We start from the raw sequence: 24,428 nt of genomic DNA, 5'->3' as shown, positions 1-24,428 counted from the left end.
ATTGATATGATTTTAAAAAGAGATACTTAAGGAAAATAAGAAATAAAAAGCAAATACCTCAAATTAAAATATATATATAATAAATTAAAAGATAAAAAATATCAAGAAATAAGTATATAAATTAATTAATTAATAAACAAATTTAGTTATTAAAATGGAAAAAATAGTTTAATTACTTGAGAAAAATAAGAAATTAGTTGGTTTGACCGCTGCTGCTGCCGCTGCTGTAGGTCTCATCTATTACTTAACTTAAAAGGGAGAAAAAGTTGAATAAACAACCTAAAGATAAGACGATGAAGCAGGATCTACTAATGAATCATAATATTTATAAAAGGCAAGATAAATCGCAAAGAAGATTACAGTAAAAACTCTTGGAGATACTAAGAATTACGACATGAATACTATCTCCCAAGTTATGGAATATTCTCTCGAACTTGCTGATTAAGAATATGTTGACCTCACCTTAAAAAATAGATTTGAAAGAAGAGAAAAGATGGATACTGATATCAACGAATACGAAAAATTAGTTTTATAATACAACGAAGATGTTGAAAACACTATTAAGAAAGCTTAAACTGCTATTTTGGAGATATTGGAAATCTCTTATGATGATTTTGAAGAGTCTGTCATCTCCTTCATGGAAAAGGGTCACTATTAAGAAATTTACATGTTTTAGGCTGCTATCCGTCAAAAAATCAAGGAAAAGATTAAACCTACCAAAAATTTAGGAATTGATGACCTTAAAAATATCATAACTTTCTAACTCAACCTTCTTTAACAACAACCTGAACTTCTTAAATCAATTGTCAAAAAGCTCTCCTAATAAAACGAAACTGTTTAATTGATCCCTGTCATCTTGGGTACTCTTATTAACGATTACATTTACAAGGAGTACTAAGTTGAAGAAGAAGACTAAATGCAAATCATGGCATAACCTAGTGTACTTGAAAACACTGATATTATCATCCTCATCTAATAAGTTGAACAAGCCATGTTTAACGCTATGGGAAGCATGGGTTCTAATATGGAAGGATTTTTCTAATGAGCTCAAAAGCAAAAATAAGCTTGCATTTTTTGAGTTTCTGCTCAAAAGTTTAAGAATTTGCATATATTAATTTTCTACAATTCTAATACATACAGTTAAAGAATTTGGTACTGAGAAGATAACAAAAATTATTGAATTATTTAGATCTTGCATAAAGTGATATTTATAAATTTTTTGTATATCTTTTCGAAATTTCTGAAAGTTTTAACACCAAAATCATATCTCCCTTTATTTATTGCTATTATTATTTTTTTTAAATCTTAACTCATTTATTTTCAATATATTTTATTCAAAAGAATTAAAAAACCTAAGCATCCATTTTTAATTTCAATAATACTTAATTTTTCAAAATAAACTACCTCAAAGCAATAATACCAAAAACTACTTCAAATTATTTCATTTCTTTATATTTTTCTAAGAATTTTTTTATCTTTTCAGATATTGTCTTTCATTTAGAAAATATCTTTTAAGAAGCTACCATTTTTATTATTAATAATATTAGGAATATTAATATTAAATAATATACTAGAAAAATATGATTTAATAAAATTTGAAATCGCTTCGAATATTTTATGGCTCCCTAGTATTTTATAAGGCAATATGATTTAATCAATTAATTATAAAAAGTTAAACTAATTAGTCCTATAAAATAATGTAGCGCTTAGGCATTTAACATATTTTTCATAATTTTTTAACTTAAAAATAAAATAAAATTTCTACATAAATAAAACATTACATTTTAGTACAAAAAATTTATTTCATAGTTTTTAACACTTAACATCTTATAAATTTTTTAATAAGGATGAAAATAATTTAAAAATAAATTTCATTAACTTCAATAACATCAATTTTCATATAATCAATAAAGATATTAACTGGAATAAAAAATATGTCAAATTAAGAATTACTATTTTATTAAATTTAAATTTTTTAAATTATTTTATGAATAAAATCTATCTAAATTGTCAAAAATCATAAAATATTTTGTAAGTTTTTATCTTTTTTTAATTTATTTAATATTTAATAAAATATAGATTAGTCATAAATAAAACATGTCTAATTATTAACAAATTAGATGAATATTCTTCTCTTTTTTTTATATCATTCATAAAATTATGAAATTAAAATGAAATTAAATTAAAAATATTAGGAGATTAGATTATAATATAATACCATAAAAGTCAAATATTCAAATAAAAGAGGATATATAGATTAGAATAATAAGAGGTTTTTAGTGAGAAATAATAATAAATATTTTAAAATGATTATTTGATCAAACATCTTTTCCAATTACTTTAAGGGTGTCTTGAAGTGTTTTAACTAATTTGGATAGATTATCTATGATTTAATCTTAATGATTGAAACGATTGTCAATTTCTACTTGTATGTTGTTAACAACATGATGAAATTCGTCAATAGTTTTAGCATGAAAGTCTTCATTGAATTTTTATTAAGCCTTTAATTCAAAATCAGTGTGATTTCTTAATTCCTTAATTTTTAATATTCTTTCAGTTTTTTCCTTATCAAGCATTTCTTTAAGTGCAAAAGCTTCATCATCGAGCTTTTATAAAATTTCTTTTTCTCTTTCTATTCTTTCTCTTTTTTCAGTATCAAATAATGAAAACAAAGCTATTTAATACATTAAATATATGTTAATTATGTGATCATTTTAAGGCTTGCTCTAAAAACTTATTAATCATGTTTAATTATTTTAAAATAAAAATTTACTCTCTAATTGCTTTCTTATTTCTCTTAGATTTTCATCTGACTATCTTAAACGTTCTTCACGTTCATCATCTATTTTTTTATCTAATCTTTTTGTTTCATCTTCTACTTTTTCAAATCTCTGCTAAACTTAAACAGTATATTCGTCGTGTTACTTTTGGAAATATGTTTTTATATTCTTCATTTCAGTTTCAAATTTTGATTAAAAAGCCAAAAGAGTGTCATTAATTCTCTTTCCTTCGGCTGCAATAAACTCTTTAGTATTTTATATCTTTCTTTTGTTTTTATAAGGCAAAATTAAATTAACTCATAATATTTGATTTAATTTTATCATTTATATTAAGATTATTAATGACAATATAATTATTTTACCTATGGACATCTTAAAATTTTGCTTCTAATTACTTCTTAGCTTCTTCTCTAGAGCGCTTCATATCTTCGAAGTCATCTCTCATTTAATCTACTTAATTTGCAAATAAATTTAGCTTTTCATTTTCATTCTTCAAAGGAGCAAAATTCTTTTTAGTTAAAACGCTTGTAGTTTGCATATTTATTATAATACTATCGATAAATTATGGCTAATAATATCTTATATTTAAAGTTATGTTTTTCTTTAAAAAATTCACAATCAATTTTAATTATTTTTTATATTTTTTAACAAATTTTATGAAATCAGATAATTCTTAATGACTATTCTTTTCAACTGTTTTATATTAATTAAAAATGTGTTTTTGTAATTTATAAATTTATTAAATAATTTTCAGAAAAAGGTAGAATCAGCTTAAATATGAAATATTAAAATTGAAAACTAAAATAAAACATTTTACTTTCTTTATAAATTTAACTCAATTAATAATTATTTGAACTCATAATTTATAAAATATAAGAATACCTCAATCCTTTCAATATAAACTATGTTTAAAATTAATTTACACAATATGTCAATTTTTATAATTAATAATTATAAATTAAAATATATTAAAATAAATAGGCTAATTAATCACAAAAATACAGTAATTTATAATAAATACTTATGATTTTTGAGAGAACTTAATCATTCAAAAATGCTCAATAACCATTGGCATTAAGTAGTTTTTTAGATGTTCTCTGCTATTATAGATATATTAAAGCATTTTTTCTTCTGTGTTGAAAAAACTAATTATTTATTTACCATCAATTGATACATTCTCTAAATCACTGCTCTCATCAAACGATAAAGTATCATTAAGAACTAAAATTAACAATTCAGAACTTATGCTAATTAGAAGCTGAATCAATTCCTTCATTAGATTTTATTTAGTGATTTAGAAATATTAATCTGTAATATAAATCAAGTAAGTTTATTAATTTTATTACGGTTAATATTTTCTATTGCTTTAGCGTTTATGGCGATTTTAAGTTAGATGAATATTTAATTTTTCATCAGAATTTAATATAAACTATTTTAAACATGTATGTAGTCCTAAATGAAATATATATTCACTGGATTTACGTTATTATTTTTTTATTTCATGTTTTTTTCTATCTTAGCTTGTTTTCTAGTCAATAAGTTAAAATTCTTAAGATTTTAGCTAAGGCGATTTGTTTTAATCATCTTATAGGTATTCAAATTAATTGAATAAATTGTTTTATTTAGATGAAAGACTGCTTTTAAACCTAGATAAATCTATTTGAAATGTGTTAACAGAAAGAGGTTGCTAATTCTGAATTGAAGTATTCAATAGCTAAATTTATTTTGGTAAAAAACTTATTTAACTTTACATATTTAATTTTTTTTGAGCCAAATCATTTGATTCATATATATTTTTATAATGGGAGGATTTAAAAGAAGTGCCATATTAACTTTAAGAATTTTTTTTGTTTTTTAGATAATCTAAGCTTGTTATTTATTATTCTTCGTTCTCTAAATTTATTAAGTTTTAAGTATTTTCAGTATCTGATTAAAGGATATTCTAAAAAAAGTTTCTTAAATTATTTTAAGTATTTTAACCATTTTTATTAGATTAATTATTTATGAGGATAGAATCTTCTTTAAATTCATTTTCCATAGAAGGATAAATTTGTTGCATATTATCTTCTATGAATGATATATTTGAATTAATACTTTAAAATTATGAGGATTATTTTTTAGAGTCACTCTTTGCTATTTAAGCTGTCTTTAAATTACCAATTGTTTAGAAATATTTTTAATTTTAGATTTTTATAAGATTATATTATTTAATATTTTCTTTAGTTTTGTCCAATTAAATATCATTAGGAAAAGTGTAAGATTCTAAAGATTATTATGATAAATCTTAGCTTAATTCTATTTATTCTAAAAATTCATCCCTAGCAGAATTCAGCTTCTGATTCATATATAAACTAATAGGTTCTCTAACATTAAGTAATTGTTAGTCAGGTTTTTAATTTTATACAATTTAATTAGAGTGATAATTTTTTGATTAAGAGATTGAACCATTTTTTAGTTTTATATTTGAATTTTAAGAGGATTGCTACTTTATATCTTAAAAAATACTAAAATAGTTTGATAATAATAAATTACTAATAGATTAAGGATAAACAAGAGTATTTTTTTGTTAAAGCTAAATTTTATCCTTTATTAATTTTTATGCACAACATGCTTACTTTTTTGGCAGCAAAGAAAGTAAAATTTATTCAAAAAATAATGGAGCTTTCTATATAAGTTTTACCTAAGTTGAGGCAATTAATTGCATGAATATTTATTCTTCGAAGCTGTATTAAATCAATCCAAAATTATCATTTTCTTTAAAGAGAATTTCATTTACTAAATCATTACAGATTGCATATAATTTTAATTGGTTGAATTACTTTTAGCACGCTGACATAAGGTAAATATTGAAATTAGATGATGACATTTAAGAATATTTTTTATTCGCTATTTTAAAATCTATGCTATTTATATTTTATTTTTAGATTATATTGAAAAGCATATCCATTTGTATTTTTCTTAAATGAGGTAAATAATATTAACACATCTCGAAAGAACTAGTTAGCATTAAAGCTGCATTATAAAAATTTTATTATTTAATTAAATATGAAGCATGCTCAATTGAGCAATATTAAAAGAAGATATCTGAACTATATTCATATTTTATAACTTTATAGTTATTTTTATGCTTTCTCACTGGATAGAAAATAAATTTATTATTTTCGAATGTATTAGCTTTAATTTTTTCCTAATTTTTTATGATATTTTATTTGTTTGATTTTTAATTTGGTGATTAAGAAGCTTCTTGCTGTGATAAAATATTATCGAATTTCTCTTAACTTTATGAATCCTTTAACTAATTATTTTGAGGTTATTAAGAGATTTGATAGGTAATTTTATCATAATTATTTTCTTTTTCCTCCTGTAAACAGAAAAATAGATTTAAATTTGTTTTACTTTTTGGTGCTGAAATATTTTTACTACAAAAATTATACCCTAATTAAAATTTATTATTTGAATCTTTTATATTTGTAAGAGGTTTCTTTTCATTGTGATAGATTTCTTTGCTTTTTTTAAAAGAAAAAAATGAATTTCTTAACTTTAATTAACTTAGCTTCTAATTATATTAGTCTGGTTCTTTTTCTTAACTAAGATTTTTGTTAATTTTTTAAAAATTTATTTAAAATTTATTTAGAAAATTACTTTTTTGTGAAGTAAATAAATTTTAAATTTTATCTTTTATTTTATTTTAAATACTTATTTTTTTTATTCTTGATTTGGTATTTTAAATTGGAGAATGTAAGATAAAAGAGTTATTTGTTTCATTATTTTAGCTCATTAAATTGTTGGACTAATTAATGTTTCTGATTTACATATTTTTGCTTTAATTTCTAAAATCATTTGGATAAAACTCTCTTCTTTACTAACTGTTAAAACTTTAGGTATAGATTATATCAGTTTATTTTTAATTTTCTTGAGAATATTTTTCATATTTGCTTTCTTATATTTTTGCATAAAAATAACTAAGTCTATTTAATACTTTAATAGCTTCATTATCCATATTTTATTTTTGTAACACATTAGATAAAGTGTAGTAACTAATAATTTCCCTTTTATTTGAAGGAGGTAAATATACTTAGCTGATTATTATATTTTCATATGCATAATCTTCAATTATATCCCATAGTTTATTGTTACTATTTTAAATAAACATATACATAGCTTTGATTAAATTTGTTTTTCTATTAAATAAACTCCAGTATAGCTCTAATTGATGACTCTTCTATTAATTATCCTAATTTTTTTCTCTTTATTTTTTTTGATAGATAGAAATGTTAAGGTTTCTTACATTATCTTCAGTATATTCTAGAGTTGTATTATTTTATATAGAACTTCTTAAATCAGATACCAGTCTTTTAAGATTTTGAGTAAACTTAACTGTTTCTCCTTGGTGATCATGAGAGTAGCTATTTAATTCGTAATTTGCATAAATAACAGCTTACTGAAAATTTTCTGAAGCTTCCTGAAATCTACCACAATTATAGTGAATTACTCCCATATTGTTATAACAAACTCCTAATGCCCTATGATTACCAAATCGCTAGAAATGCTGAATTTATGATATTAGATTCAAAAGCTGTAAACTGGAATCTTCTTTGTAAAAATTTTAAGTAGTAAACCTTAGTACCTTAAACATGTCTTGAAAGCTATTCAAAAGATCTTGTGTATCTCTAGAATGACATAAACCTTCAAAATTTGCATCAAATTACTCATCTATGAGGATTTAATTGGCCTAATCTGTTCTGATGTCGTTGAAAACAATTTAGCTGCTGTTTACATAATTTTTTTGTAATTTTTCAGTTATTTTTTCTTTTTAACCAAAATTTGTAGCTGAATTTAAATTTTGTATTCTTATCTTTCTCAGTATGTATGTCAGATGAATTATAGGATTTAATATTAATTTCCCCAAAATAATTGTGTAGTAAATTTATATTATTAAAATTATACAAATTAATCCGTAACTTGTGTAAGCAAAAATTTTATTATAAAAATAAATAGTATTTTATAGATTTGTTGCATAAATTTGTAAATTTTCTTTTGTAAGTACATCTAAAAACAGGAAAACCTTCTTCAATTAAAATTTAGGAGCTGGATTACTAGATCTATTTATTTCTACTTTTGGTACTTTATCAACAATTGAGATTACATTTAGTATAACAAGACAATCAGTACCATTTCTGTTATATTCAAATGTTTGTTGGCTATTATCAAACAAATACGTTAGTTGATAAGAGCTAGTATTTAATATGACATAGTTTGAGTTCTAAGTTAAATTTTTTATAAATATATTTGCTTGAGATTAATCTTAAAGGTAGTTTGTTTCAGTCTGCATCACAGTAACTTATTATTAAAGTTATGCTTATGAATTATAAAGTACTTTCAAGCTTTATGGATCAACTAGCATCTAATATAGGGAACTATTGCCAAAATTTTAAAAGTATGTAGGTATAATTCCCAGGTTAATCGTTATACAAAGAACTGAGAAAATGTCATTTTATTTTTATGAACCCAAGTTAATTCTCCTCTAGCAAAAGGTACTTCCATAATAAGCACCACCTGGACCAACATTAATATTAGGAGGATATAGAACAGTAGATATGTTTCCTACAGTTGGCTGATAATAATATCTGCATCTTGAATCAAAATTATAAGTACCTTTATAAGGGCAATCATCTGGTGGCTAATAATTAGAATATGTTTTATTTGTACCTAGCATATAAGAAAGTCCATCATAAGCAAGGTTATTAAATATATTATCTATCTTAATCCATCTTGTAACTTCATTTAAGTTATCATATTCGAAAGATTTTTAGAAAAAATCAACCTTTGTTAGTAACTAAAATTAAGAAAGTTCAATTTAATTTAACTAATATAAATACGTTTTGTTAATCTAATGCCTATTATTAATTAAATAAAGTTTTTTATCATATAGTTAAATATAGTGCAATAAATATTGAAAAAAATTAGTAATTAATTAAACAATTAATAAGAAAATAACAAAGTAGAATTTTCCTTTTTAAATATTAGACTTTATATTCTCTTCTCTTGTCTTTGTATTTTTTTCAATGTAGAATTTTTATAATTTATGAAAAGATGTAAGAATAAACCAAATGCTTTCAAATAGATTAATTTATAAGAATTTTTTCAACAATATTTACCAAGCGCTAGTAAGAATTGGGTTTTTTTTAAACATGTTTATGACTGAAGTATTCTCTTAGTTTAAATAAGTTCTATCAACATTATTTAAAGCAGGTATATATTTATTGCTATTTTTGATTTAACCTAGTAATTAGTAACCCACAAATTCATTTATTAAATTCAACTACCATGGAATCTTTTAAATTTATTAATTGATTTAAAAAAGGACTGCTCTGTTATTTTATTTGGAGTTATTTATTTAATCTTAGTATAGCTAATCAGAAAATTGATATATTATTAGCATACTCTATTTCTGCAAATACCATAGACTAATGAAAGTAGATATTATTAAAATGAAAGAAGGTAATAATCCTAAAAAAACTAATATCAACTGAGTATAATTTCTTTTTAAAAATCCATATTATCTATTAGGAGCCTTATTATTTTAATCAATTATATGTTATATTTGGTCTTAATTCATTTACTCTTAAATTATTTAATTTTAATATCAAAATTTAATAATTGATTAACGAATTAATTTTTTATATATTCATGAAAATTTTTCACTCATACATACTCAAAGGCGGTCAAGATTATTCTTTAATAGGATTCTAATTTTAAATTATAAGTATTTTTTATAATTACTAAATAAATAAGTAATATTAATATATATTTTTCTTGAAAAAATTATTTCATTTTTGATTATCTCAAAACAACTTAAATAAATAAAATAATTAATTTTAATATTACTCAATTAAAAGGATTATTTTATAAATAGCTTTTGTCATATTTAATTAAATTATCAGCTAGTAATAGCTTTAAAAAGAATTAATTTATTTATATTAATAATATTGATGTGTTAACCAGAAACTGAAAATTAGTTAAGGACTTTAATTCACAGAAAAAAATTCTAAAATACGATTCAAGTATGATTAAATATTATCAAATTTAAAAAATTTTATTTTGTAAGTATACAATAATAGCTTTCTTTAATTTAACTAAATATTTATTAATTATTTATCTTTCTATTTTGGCAAAATTTACTTAGATATTAAAATAAATGAATTTATATTTTTATTTTTTTTTAATTATTGTTATTTTTAGTTTTTCAATAATTCTTTATTTATTTAAGCAAAATTTTATCAAAGTTAAAGATAGATAGTGTAATTTATCTAGATTAGAAATAAAATATTATTTTCTTAATTAAAATCCTGTTTAAAGTAATTGAATATTAAATTAAAATGTCTTTAAAAAAATAAATTGGTTAATTAAACACAAAAATACAGTAATTTATAATAAAAACTTAGGTTCTTTGAGAATATTTAATCATTCAAAAATGCTCAATAACCATTGGCATCAAGTAGTTCTTTAGATGTTCTCTGCTATTATAAATATATTATAGCATTTTTTATTCTGAGTTGAAAAAGCTTATAATTTATTTGCCATCTATAGATACATTCTCTAAATCACTGCTCTCATCAAACTATAAAGTATCATTAAGAACTAAAATTAACAATTCAGTACCTATGCTAATTAGCAGATGAGTTAATTCTTGCATTAGATTTGATTTAGTGATTTAAAAATATTAGTCTGTAATATAAATCAAGTAAGTTTATTAATTTTATTAAGGTTCATATTTTTTATTGCTTTAGAGTTGTTTATGGTTATTTTAAGTTAGATGAATACTTAGTTTTTCATCAGAATTTAATATAAACTATTTTAAGCATGCATGTATTCCTAAATGAAATACATATTCACTGGATTTAAATTATTATATTTTCGTTTCATGTTATTTTCTATCTTAGCTTACTTTTTAGTCAACAAATTAATTTTAGTATGATTTTGGTTAATATGATTTATTTTAATCATCATGTAAGTGTTAAAATTAATTTAATGGACTAATTTATTTAGAGGTAGGACTACTTTTAAGCATAAATAAATCTATTTCAAATGCGTTATCCGAAGGAGGTTGCTAATTCTAATTTGAAGTATTGAAAATCTAGATTTAGTTTGGTAAAAAGCTTTTTTATTAATGCATACTTACCTTTTTTTGATCCTAATCAACTGATTATTATCTATTTTTATAATAGGAGGATTTAGGAGAAGTGCTAAATTAACATTAAATAGCTTGTTAATTTTTTAGTTAATCGAAACTTGTAATTTTTTATTCTTATATCTCTAAATTCACCAAATTTTAAGTGTTTTCAGAGTCTGATTTTTAAAGTTAAATGTTGTAGCAACTAGAATTATTTGAATTATTTTAAGTATTTTAGCCATTTTTTTTCAGTAAATTCTTAATATCAACAGAATCTTCTTTAAATTCATCATCCATAAAAGTGTATATTTATTGCAAATTATCTTCTTTGAATGGTATATTTGAATTATTTATACTTTAAGGTTATTGGAATTATTTCTGAGAATTACTCTTTATTTTTAAAGTTGAGTTCAAATTACTAATCGTTTAGAAATATTTTTAAGTTAACAATTTTGTAATATTATGTTATTTAATATTTTTTTTAGTTTGATAAAATTAAATTTAATTAGGTATTATGTTAGATTCTAAAGATGTTTATGAGGTATCCTAGCCTAATTCTATTTATTCTAAAAATTCATTTTTAGCAAAATTCAGCTTCTAATTCGGATAACATGAGCTGATAAGGTCATTGGCATTAAATGATTCTAAGTCAGATTTTTAATTTTATGCCTTTTTATTAGAATGGTAATTATCTGATCTAAAGATAGAACCAGTTTTTAAATTCAAATTTGAATTTTAAAACGATTATAAATTGATATCTTAAAGAACATTAATTTAGTTTAATGATGGTAAATTACTTGTAGATTAAGGAAAAACAAGATTATTTTTTTCTTAAAGCTAAATTTTATCGTTTTTAAATTTTTATGTATGATTTGCTTATTTTTTTGGCAGCAATTAAAGTAAAATCTACTCAAAAAATAATGGAGCTTGTTATATAAGTTTTACCTAAGTTGAGGCAATTAACTACATGAATATTTGTTCTTCGAAGCTGTATTAAATCAATCCAAAGCTATCATTATCTTTAAAAAGAATTTCATTTACTAAATCATTACAAAGTGCATATAATTTGAATTTGACACTTTACATTTAGCATGCTGAAATAAGATAAATATTGAAATTAGATGATGTCATTTAAGAATATCTTTTATTTGCTATTTCAAAATCTTTGCTCTTTATGTTTTATTATTAGAATATATTGAAAAGCATATCCATTTGTATTTTTCTTAAATGAGGTAAATAATATTAACACATCTCGAAAGAACTAGTTAGCATTACGGCTGCATTATAAAAATTTTATTATTTAATTAAATATGAGGCATGCTCAATTGAGCAATATTGAAAGTAAATATCTGAACTATATTCATATTTTATTACTTTATCATTATCTTTATGTTTTCTCACTGGGTAGAAAATAAATTTATTATTTTCCAACACAGTAGCTTTATAAGCTCTATCCTTCTTTTTTAGGATAAACTTTGTATATTTTTTTGATTTTTAATTTGATGATTTTGAAACTTCTTGTTGTGATAAAATATTTTTTAAGATTGAAAATCTTTATTTCTAAAGAATATTATGGAATTCATTTTAACTTTATGAATCAGCTAGAAATTTATTTTGAGGTTATTAAAAGATCTGATTGGTGATTTTATCTTAATTTTTCTCTTTTCCCTCCTAAAAAAATAAAAATGGATATAAATTTGTTTTACTATTTGCTATTGAAATATTATGGCTACAAAAATCATTTTCTAATAAAAATTTATTATTTGAATCTTTTACATTTATTATAGATTTCTTTTAATTGTTGTAGATTCCTTTGTTTTTTTTAGAAGCATAAATAGAATTTTTTAACTTCGATTAATTTACTTTCTAATTATTTTAATCTGGTTCATTTTCTTAACTAAGATTTTTGTTAATTTTTTGAAAATTTATTTATAATTTATTAAGAAAATTGTTGTTTTGCGGGTTAAATAAATTTTAAACTTTATCTTTTATTTTTTCTTGAATATTTATTTTTTTGCTCATTGATTTCGTTTTTTTGATTGGAGAATATAAGATAAAAGAGTTGTTTGTATCATTATTGTAGCTCATATTATTGCTGGGTTAATTAATATTACTGATTTAAATATTTTTGCTTTAGTTTATGAATATATCTGAATACAACTCTCTTTTTTGTTAACTGTTAATACTTTAGGCAGTGTTTACATCAATTTATTTTTAATTTTCTTGAGATTATTTTCCATATTTGCTTTCTTATATTTTTACATAAAAATAGTTTAGTCTATTTAATACTTAAATAGCTTCATTATCCGAATTTTATTTTTGCAACATATTAGATAAAATGTAATAATTAATCATTTCCCTTTTATTTGAAGGAGGTAAATATATTTAGCTGATTATTATATTTTCATATGCATAATCTTCGATTATATCCCATAGTTTATTGTTACTATTTATAATAAACATAGACATTGCTTTGATTAAATTTGTTTTTCTATTAAATAAACTCCAGTATAGCTCTACTTGATAACTTTGTAATTGATTATACTAATTTTTCTATTTTTATTTTTCTTGACAGATAGAAATATTAAGGTTGCTTACATCTTCAGTAAATTCTAGACTTAAATTATTTTATATCGAACTTCTTAAATGAGCTGTCAATCGTTTAAGGCTTTGGCTAAACTCAACTGTTTCTCCTTGGTGATGATGAGAGTAGGCATTTAATTCATAACTTGCATAAATAATAGCTTGCTGAAAATTTTCTGAAGCTTCCTGAAATCTACCACAATTATAGTGAATCACTCCCATATTATTATAACAAACTCCTAGTGCTCTATGATTACCAAATCGTTAGAAGTGTTGAATTTATTTTATTAGATTCAAAAGCTACAAGCTGGCATCTTCTTTGTAAAAATTTTAAGTTGTAAACCTGAGTACCTTAAACATATCTTGAAAGCTATTCAAAAGATCTTGTGTATCTCTAGAATGACACAAACCTTCAAAATCAGCATCAATTTACTCATCTATGAGAATTTGATTAACTTAATCGGTTTACATTTGATTAAAAACAATTTAGCTGCTGTTTACATAACTAGTTTATAATTTTTCAGTTATTTTTTATTTTAATTCAAAATTTGTTGTTTGATTTAAATTTTATATTCTTATCTTACTCAGTATTTATGTCAGATGGATTATAGGATTTAATATGTATTTCCCCAAAATAATCGAGTAGTAAAATTGTATTATTAAAATTATACAAATTAATCCATAACTAGTGTAAGCAAAAATTTAATTATAAAAATAAATAGTATTTTATAGATTTGTGGCATAAATTTGTAAATTTTCTTTTGTCAGTACATCTAGAAATAAGTAAACATTCTTTAATTAAAACTTAGGAGCTGGGTTATTAAGTCTATTTCTTTCAATTTTTGGTACTTTATCTACCATTGATATTACATTTAGTATTACAAGGCAATCAGTACCGTTTCTGTTATATTCAAATGTCTGTTAGCTGTTATCTAACGAATACTATTGTTGATAAGAACTAGTATTTAATATGACATAGTTTGAGTTTTAAATTAAATTTTGTATAAATATATTTGCTTGAGATTAATCTTAAAGGTAGCCTGTTTCAGTTTGATTCACAGTAACTTATTATTAAAGTTACGTTTATGAATTATAAACTACTGTCAAGCTTTAGGGATCAACTAGCATCTAATATTTAGAATTATTACCAAAGTTTTACAAGTAAGTAGGTAAGACTTGTAGATTTAATGTTATACAAAGAATTGAGAAAATATCATTTTAGTTTTATGAACCTAAGTTAACTCTCCTCTAGCAAAATTAACTTGCATAATAAAGACCAGTTGCTCCGAGGTTCATAGTAGGAGGAAAGACAACAGTAGATATGTTTCCTACAGTTGGCTAATAGAAATATCTGCATCTAGGATCAAAATTATAAGTACCTTTATAAGGGCAATCAGATGGTGGTTAGTAAGTAGAATATGTTTTATTTGTGCCTAGCATGTAAACAATACCATTTCCATTTTAAGCAAGGTTAATAATTGTATTATCTATCTTCATCCATCTTGTAACTTCATGCAAATTATCATATTTAATAGATTTTTATAAAAAGTCAACCTTTGTTAGCAACTATAATTATGAAAGCTCAATTTAATTCAGCTATTATAAATATGCTTTGTTAACCTAATGCCTATTATTAATTATAGAATTTTTTTACCATATGGTTAAAATAATGAATAATTTTATTAAATAAATAATTTAAAACTAGCAAAGTAGAGTTTTCCTATTTTAGTAATTGGACTTTAAATTTTCCCTCCTAACTTTGTTACAAAGTAGAATTTTTATTATTTATGAAGAGAGGTAAAAGAAATTGGAATTTAAAACAAACTCTATCATATAGTTGAAAACAGAATTTTTGATAATTTCATTTAAGAAAATAATTTTAAATAATATTTACCAAACGCTAGTAAGAATTGGGTTTTTCTTAAACATTTTTATGACTGTAGTATTTTCTTTGTTTAAATAAGTTCTATCAACATTATGTAAAGCAGGTACATATTTTTTGCTATTCTTTACTTTACCCAGCAATTAGTACCCTACAAATTCATTTATTATACTCAATTACCACGGAATCTTTTAAACTTACTAATTAATCTAAAAAATAACTGCACGGTTATGTTATTTAGAGCTATTTATTTAATCTTAGTATAGTTAATCAGAAAATTGCTATATTATTAACATACTCTATTGCTGCAAATACCACAGACTAATGAAAGTAGATATTATTAATATGAAAGAAGGTAATAACCCTAAAAAGACTAATATTAATTAGGATTAATTTCTTTTTATAAGTCCATATTTTTTGTTAGAAGGCTTATTGTTTTCAGCATCTACATATTTAGCTTGACTTTTATTCATTTACTCTTAAATTATTCAATTTTAATATCAAAATATAAAAATATAGATAATAATTTTTAATCAAAAGTGTTCGTTCATCATAATTTTGCTTAGATCAAATAAAATACACTCAAAAGGTGGACTTGGTTTTTCTTTTGTTAAAAAGTCATTTTAAATTATATTCATTTCATATTATTTTCAATATTTTACTATTGAAAAATAAATAAATAATAATTTATACTTTAGTAAGAGACCAGAAAAATGATTTAATCTTTTGATTATATTTAAATAAGTTTAATAAATTACTAATTCAATTTGCTTTAGTAAAGTTGTTCTGTAATTTAATACTTATCAAATGATTTTAATATACTCCATTAAAACACTAAACTGTATATTTAATAAACAATTTTTGTTGTATTTAATTAAATTATCAGCTAGTAAAAACTTTAAAAATGAATTAATATTTATTGTTTTAAGCCAAAAATATGTTAATGAATCTGAAATTTAGCTATCTATTACTATAATTTTCCATAAAAAAACTTTAAAATACGATTAAATATAGTCAAAATTAGAAACTTTATATTTGGGAAGTTGGCAATAAGATTTTTCTTTGAGATAACTAAATAATTGAAAGTTATCTTTCTAATTTGAGAAATTTATTTAACATTTCCAAAAGTATATCCTTTAATTTGTATGATAATTTATTTTTATTATTGTTATCTTTATCCTATCAGTAACATCTTTAATATTTAAGCGATTTCTCCTCAATTAATAGGTAATTAGTGTAATTTAAATAAATTAAGTACCTAAGTTAAAAAAAATATGATTAATTTAGTTAAATTGCTGTAGTTTGTTAAAACGAATTCCATTACAAACAAATTTATTTTTCCATTATAATTTGAATAAAAGCAAAACTTGTGATTTTTATTTCTTTAATTTTTACTAGTTTATTAAAGCTTATCAAAATCAGGGTAAGTAATATCAATCTCAAAAAAAAAAAATTAAAGATAATACCAATGTATGATAAAATACAAAATTTTTAGTTATTTTGATTAAAATTGATGAATATTTCTAAATAATAACACTAATTTTTTTTTTTTGTAAAAAAAGTTAATATATACTTTAAAATTCAAATGTCTTAAAATAAATAAAATGCTTTAATTAAACAAAAAAGTATTTTAATTTAAATAAATAAATAATTAGATTATTTTAGAAAATTTAGCCATTCAAAAATGTTCAATAACCATTGGCATCAGGTTGTTTTTTAGATACTCTCTTTTATTATAAATATATTAAAGCATTTTTTCTTCTGTGTAGAAAAAGCTTATAACTTATTTGATCAATTGATAAATTCTCTAAAAAACTGCTCTCATCAAACTATTAAACATCATTAATAAATTTTAATGTCAAAAGTTAAAACTTAAGCTATTTAATAATATATTTATTGTACTTAATTTCTTTCATATAAAATAAAATATTGAGAATAAAATTTTTAATTAATTTATATATCATAATGTCAGTCATATCAAATAAAATATATTCAAAAGTGGTGTTGGTTTTTATTTGATGGAAAGGAATTTTAAATTATTTTTATTTCTTAATTTTTTCTATATTATAATTTATACATGAGTAAATAAATGAGCAAGAAACTAAAAAAATGATTTCATTTTTTTATTTTATTTAAACAAATTTAATTATTTATTTATTAACTCAATTTGCTTTTGTAAAGTTGATGCTTATTTAGTTAAATTATTTCAATATTACAACATTAAACTGTATATTTTAATGTATAAAATTAAATAATCAGCTAATAAAAGCATTAAAAATGAATTTACATATATTGTTTTTAAATGCTATCAATACAAAGTTTGCAATAAGATTTTTCTTTAAACTAAATAATTAAATAATTGCTAATTAACTTTCTAATTTGAGAAATATATTTTACAATTCTAAAAATAAATAATTGAATTTGTATTAAAATTAATTTTTAATTACTTTCATCTTAGCCTATCAATAATTTATTACTAAGAAAATTATCCTCAAATAAAAGGAATTAGTGTAATTTAGATAATTTAACTATCTAAATTAAAAACTAAATATTATTAGCCTAATTTAAATACTGTAATTTTTTATAATGAATGAATTCCATCATAAACTATTTTTTTTAGTTTTCCATTTTATATTTATAAATTAAAATGTCTTAAAAAAATAAAAGGGTTAATTAAACAAAAAAAATACAGTAATTTCTAATAAATAAATAACTATGTTTTTTGAGATAATTTAATCATTCAAAAATGCTCAATAACCATTGGCTTTAAGTAATTGTTTAGATGTTCTCTGCTATTATAAATATATTATAGTATTTTTTCTTCTGTGTTGAAAAAGCTAATTATTTATTTACCATCAATTGATACATTCTCTAAATCACTGCTCTCATCAAACGATAAAGTATCATTAAGAACTAAAATTAACAATTCACAACCTATGCTAATCAGTAGCTGAGTCAATTCTTTCATTAGATTTTATTTAGTGATTTAGAAATATTAGTCTGTAATATAAATCAAGTAAGTTTATTAATTTTATTACAGTTCATATTTTTTATTGCTTTAATGTTTATATTTATTTTAAGTTAGATGAATACTTAGTTTTTCATCAGAATTTAATATAAACTATTTTAAGCATGCATGTAGTCCTTAATGAAATATATATTCGCTGGATTTACATTATTATTTTTTTATTTCATGTTTTTTTCTATCTTAGCTTGTTTTCTAGTCAATAAGTTAATAATCGTAAGAATTTAGCTAAACTGATTTGTTTTAATCATCTTGCAGATATTCTAATTAATTGGTTTATTTTGATGTAAGACTTCTTTTAAACCTAGATAAATCTATTTAAAATGTATTATCAGAAAGAGGTTGCTAATGTTGATTTGCAGTATTCAAAAGCTAAATTTAGTTTGGTAAAAAGCTTATTTAATTTTACATATTTAACTTTTTTTGAGCCAAATCATTTGATTCAAAAATATTTTTATAATGGGAGGATTTAAGAGAAGTACCATATTAACTTTAAGAATTTTTTTTGTTTTTTAGATAATCTAAGCTTGTTATTTATTAATCTTCGTTCTCTAAATTCATCAAATTTTAAGTATTTTCAGAATTTGTTTTTTAAAGTTAAATGCTATTCGAAAAAAAGTAGTTTGAATTATTTTAAGTATTTAAGCCATTTTTATTAGAAAAATTATTTAAAGAGGTAGAATCTTCTTTAAATTCATTATGATAGATTTAATACATATTATCTTCTTTGAAAGATATATTTGAGTTAATACTTTAAAATTACGAGGAATATTTTTTAGAGTTACTCTTTACTATTTAAGCTGTATTCAAATTACTAAAGGTTTAGAAAAATTTTTAATTTAAGATTTTTTTAAGGTTATGTTATTTTATATTTTCTTTAGTTTGGTCCAATTCAATTTAATTTGGTATAGTGTAAGATTCTAAAGATGTTTATGATGAATCTTAGCTTAATTCTATTTATTCTAAAAATGTATTCCTATCAGAATTCAATTTCTGTTTCAGATGATATGAACTGATACGTTCTCTGAAATTAAGTAATTCTTAGTCAGGTTTTTAATTTAATTGATAGTTTTTTGATTTTAAGATAGAACCAGTCTTTAATTATATATTTAAATTTTAATAGGATTGCTAATTTATATCTTAAAAAATATTTATATAATTTGATATTAATAAATTACTTATGGATTTAGGATAATCAAGAGTATTTTTTTGTTAAAGCTAAATTTTATCGTTTATTAATTTTTATGCACAACATGCTTACTTTTTTGGCAGCAAAGAAAGTAAAATCTACTCAAAAAATAATGGAGCTTTCTATATAAGTTTTACCTAAATTGTAGCAATTAATTGGATGAATATTTGTTCATCGAAGCTGTATTAAATCAATCCAAAACTATCATTATCTTTAAAGAGAATTTCATTTACTAAATCATTACAGATTGCATATAATTTTAATTGGTTGAATTACTTTTAGCACGCTGACATAAGGTAAATATTGAAATTAGATGATGACATTTAAGAATATCTTTTATTCGCTACTTCAAAATCTATGCTATTTATATTTTATTTTTAGAATATATTGAAAAGCATATCCATTTGTATTTTTCTTAAATGAGGTAAATAATATTAACACATCTCGAAAGAACTAGTTAGCATTACAGCTGCATTATAAAAATTTTATTATTTAATTAAATATGAAGCATGCTAAATTGAGCAATATTGAAAGTAGATATCTGAACAATATTCATATTTTATTACTTTATAGTCATTTTTATGATTTCTCACTGGATAGAAAATAAATTTATTATTTTCGAATGTATTAGCTTTAATTTTTTCCTAATTTTTTATGATATTTTATTTGTTTGATTTTTAATTTGGTGATTAAGAAACTTCTTACAGTGATAAAATATTTTTTAAGTTTAAAAATTTTTTTTTCTAAAAAATACTATCAAATTTTTCTTAACTCTATGAATCAGCTAGCTATTTATTTTGAAGTTATTAAGATATTTGATAGGTAATTTTATCATAATTATTATCTTTTTCCTCGTAAAAAGATAAAAATAGATTTAAATTTGTTTTACTATTTGCTACTGAATTATTTTGACTGCAAAAATCATATCCAAATTAAAATTTGTTATTTAAATCTTTTATATTTGCAAGAGGTTTCTTTTAATTATTATAGATTTCTTTATTTTTTTTAGGAGAAAAAAATGAATTTGTTAACTTTAATTAACTTAATTTCTAATTTTATTAGTCTGGTTCTTTTTCTTAACTAAGATTTTTGTTATTATTTTGAAAATTTAGTTATAAATAATTTTAAAAATTATTATTTTGTTTATTAAATAAATTTTAAATTTTATCTTTTATTTTATTTTAAATATTTAGTTTTTTGATTCTTGATTTCATATTTTAAATTGGAGAATGTAAGATAAAAGACTTATTTGTTTCATTATTGTAGCTCATGAAATTGTTGGACTAATTAATATTTCTGATTTACATATTTTTACTTTAATTCATAAAATCATCTGGAAAAAATTATCTTTTTTACTTACTGTTAAAACTTTAGGTACAGTCTACATCAGTTTATTTTTAATTTTCTTGAGATTATTTTCCATATTTGCCTTCTTATATTTTTGCAAAAAAATAACTAAGTCTATTTAATACTTAAACAGCTTCATTATCCAGATTTTATTTTTGTAACACATTAGATAAAGTGTAATAATTAATAATTTCCCTTTTATTTGAAGGAGGTAAATATACTTAGCTGATTATTATATTTTCATATGCATAATCTTCTATTATATCCCATAGTTTATTGTTACTATTTTAAATAAACATATACATTGCTTTGATTAAATTTGTTTTTCTATTAAATAAACTCCAGTATAGCTCTACTTGATGACTCTTCTATTAATTATCCTAATTTTCCGATTTTTAATTTTTTTGATAGATAGAAATATTAAGGTTTCTTACATTATCTTCAGTATAATCTAGAGTTGTATTATTTTATATAGAGCTTCTTAAATCAGATACCAGTCTTTTAAGATTTTGAGTAATCTTAACTGTTTCACCTTGGTGATGATGAGAGTAGCTATTTAATTCGTAATTTGCATAAATAACAGCTTACTGAAAATTTTCTGAAGCTTCCTAAAATCTACCGCAATTATAGTGAATTACTCCCATATTGTTATAACAAACTCCTAATGCCCTATGGTTACCAAATCGCTAGAAATGCTGAATTTATGATATTAGATTCAAAAGCTGCAAGCTGGCATCTTCTTTGTAAAAATTTTAAGTAGTAAACCTGAGTACCTTAAACATGTCTTGAAAGCTATTCAAAAGATCTTGTGTATCTCTTGAATGACACAATCCTTCAAAATCTGCATCAAATTACTCGTCAATTAGGATTTAATTTGTCTAATCAGTTCTTATGTCATTGAAAACAATTTAGCTGCTGTTTACATAATTTTTTTGTAATATTTCTGCTATTTTTTCTTTTTAACCAAAATTTGTAGTTGAATTTAAATTTTGTATTCTTATCTTGCTCAATATGTATGTCAGATGAATTATAGGATTTAATATGTATTTTCCCAAAACAATCGAGTAGTAAATTTGAATTATTAAGATTATACATATTAATCCGTAACTAGTGTAAGCAAAAATTTAATTATAAAAATAAATAGTATTTTATAGATTTGTGGCATAAATTTGTAAATTTTCTTTTGTCAGTACATCTAAAAACAGGAAAACCTTCTTCAATTAGAATTTAGGAGCTGGATTATTAGGCCTATTTCTATCTACTTTTGGTACTTTATCAACAATTGAGATTATATTTAGTATAACAAGACAATCAGTACCATTTCTGTTATATTAAAATGTTTCTTGGCTGTTATCAAGAAAATACGTTAATTTATAAGAGCTAGTATTTAATATGACAAAGTTTGAGTTTTAAGTTAAATTTTGTATAAATATATTTGCTTGAGATTAATCTTAAAGGTAGTCTGTTTCAGTCTGCATCACAGTAACTTATTATTAAAGTTATACTTATGAATTATAAAGTACTGTCAAGCTTTACGGATCAACTAGCATCTAATATTTGGAATTATGGCCAAAGTTTTAAAAGTAAGAAGGTATAATTCCCAGATTAAGTCCTATACAAAGAACTGAGAAAATGTCATTTTATTTTTATGAACCCAAGTTAATTCTCCTCTAGCAAAACATACTTCCATAATAAGTACCACCTGGGCCGATATTCATAGTAGGAGGATATACAACAATAGATACGTTTCCTAGAGTTGGCTGATAATAATATCTACATCTTGGATCAAAATTATAAGTACCTTTATAAGGGCAATCATCTGGTGGTTAATAAATAGAATATGTTTTATTTGTACCTGGCATGTAAGCAATCCCATCATAAGCTAGGTTATTAAGTGTATTATCTGTCTTCATCCACCTTGTAACTTCATTCAAGTTATCATATTTGAAAGATTTTTAGAAAAAGTCAACCTTTGTTAGTAACTGTATTTAAGAAAGCTCAATTTAATTTAACTAATATAAATATGTTTTGTTAATCTAATGCCTATTATTATTTAAATAAAGTTTTTTATCATATGATTAAATAAAGTGAATTAAATATTGTAAAAATTTAGTAATTTCATTAAACAATTAATTGCGAAATAACAAAGTAGAATTTTTCTTTTTAAATATTGATTGTACTATAAATTTTCTTCTCTTAACTTTTTATTTTTTTAAATGTAGAATTTTTATAATTTATGAATAGATGTAAGAATAATTGAATTATAACCAAATCCTCTAAAATATATCAATTTATAAGAATGGCTTTCAATAATATTTACCAAGAGCTAGTAAGAATTGGGTTTTTTTTAAACATATTTATGACTGTAGTATTCTCTTAGTTTAAATAAGTTCTTTCAATATTATGTAATGCAGGTACATATTTATTGCTATTTTTGATTTAACCTAGCAATTAGTAACCCACAAATTCATTTATTAAATTCAACTCCCATGGAATCTTTTAAACTTATTAATTGATTTAAAAAAGGACTGCTCTGTTATTCAACTTAGAGCTATTTATTTAATCTTAATATAGCTAATCAGAAAATTGATATATTATTAACATAATCTATTTCTGCAGATACCATAGACTAATGAAAGTAGATATTATTAAAATGAAAGAAGGTAATAACCCTAAAAAAACTAATATCAACTGAGTATAATTTCTTTTTAAAAATTCATGTTTTCTATTAGAAGATTTATTATTTTAATCATTTTTATGTTATATTTGATCTTAATTCATTTACTCTTAAATTATTAAATTTTAATATCAAAATATAAATAATTGATTTACGAATTTTATATATATTCAAGAATTGTTAACTCTTACATACACTCTAAGGTTATTAAGATTATTTATTCTTTTATGGGAAGCTAATTTTAGATAATTAGTATTTTTAATAATTAATTACTAAATAAATAAATAGTAATTTATATTTTTGCTTAGAGACTAGTAAAATTATTTCATTTTTGATTATCTCTAAACAACTTAAATAAATAGTCAATTTATTTTTATATTACTAATTAAAAGGTATATTTTATATACAGCTTTTGTCATATTTAATTAAATTATCAGCTTAGTAATAACTTAAAAAAGAATTAATTTATTTATATTAATAATATCAATGTCTGAAACTGAAAATTAGTTAAGTACTATAGTTTTCTTGAAAAACTCTAAAATACTATTCAATTATTATTTAATATTATCAAATATAATCAAATTTAAAAATATTTATTTTAAAGTGTAAAATAAAATTTTTCTTTAATTTAACTAAATATTTGCAAATTATTTTTATGTTTTGGTAAAATTATTTAAGATGTTAAAATAATTGAATTTTTATTTTTTTATATTATTGTTATTTTTAGTTTATCAATAAATTATTTATTTAAGCAAATTCTCTTCAAATAAAA

At 21.5% G+C, this 24,428-nt stretch overlaps 3 protein-coding genes across 3 annotated transcripts; 1 reads left to right on the top strand and 2 right to left on the bottom strand. All coding sequences in view use genetic code 6, as the record gives it.

Annotated features, from left to right (window-relative positions):
• Positions 1-19: 19 nt before the first annotated feature.
• On the top strand, positions 20-1,045 carry TTHERM_00263310 (transmembrane protein, putative; the record flags this gene model as incomplete). Its single annotated transcript, XM_001009080.4, has 1 exon — positions 20-1,045. Exon 1 carries the CDS (start codon positions 155-157, stop codon positions 1,043-1,045), a length of 891 nt encoding a protein of 296 aa, XP_001009080.3. The 5' UTR covers positions 20-154.
• Positions 1,046-2,318: 1,273 nt separating this feature from the next.
• On the bottom strand, positions 2,319-15,891 carry TTHERM_00263290 (SF-assemblin/beta giardin family protein; the record flags this gene model as incomplete). Its single annotated transcript, XM_001009078.2, has 13 exons — positions 2,319-2,674; positions 2,774-3,045; positions 3,143-3,358; positions 4,532-5,284; positions 6,593-8,677; positions 8,939-9,192; positions 9,221-9,247; positions 10,267-11,859; positions 11,899-12,624; positions 12,730-14,041; positions 14,121-14,221; positions 14,308-15,163; positions 15,431-15,891. 13 exons carry the CDS (start codon positions 15,889-15,891, stop codon positions 2,319-2,321), a joined length of 9,012 nt encoding a protein of 3,003 aa, XP_001009078.2.
• Positions 15,892-18,158: 2,267 nt separating this feature from the next.
• Positions 18,159-23,334, bottom strand: TTHERM_000263289 (YLP motif protein; the record flags this gene model as incomplete). Its single annotated transcript, XM_012795896.1, has 6 exons — positions 18,159-18,418; positions 18,512-19,582; positions 19,622-19,730; positions 19,770-19,992; positions 20,989-23,022; positions 23,300-23,334. The coding sequence occupies 6 exons, from the start codon at positions 23,332-23,334 to the stop codon at positions 18,159-18,161; spliced, it is 3,732 nt and encodes a 1,243-aa protein (XP_012651350.1).
• Positions 23,335-24,428: the final 1,094 nt, after the last annotated feature.

This window comes from Tetrahymena thermophila (assembly GCF_000189635.1).
Source record: "Tetrahymena thermophila SB210 genomic scaffold scf_8254788, whole genome shotgun sequence".
Lineage (NCBI taxonomy): Eukaryota > Ciliophora > Oligohymenophorea > Hymenostomatida > Tetrahymenidae > Tetrahymena > Tetrahymena thermophila.
This window is presented reverse-complemented; position numbering and strand designations above follow the sequence as displayed.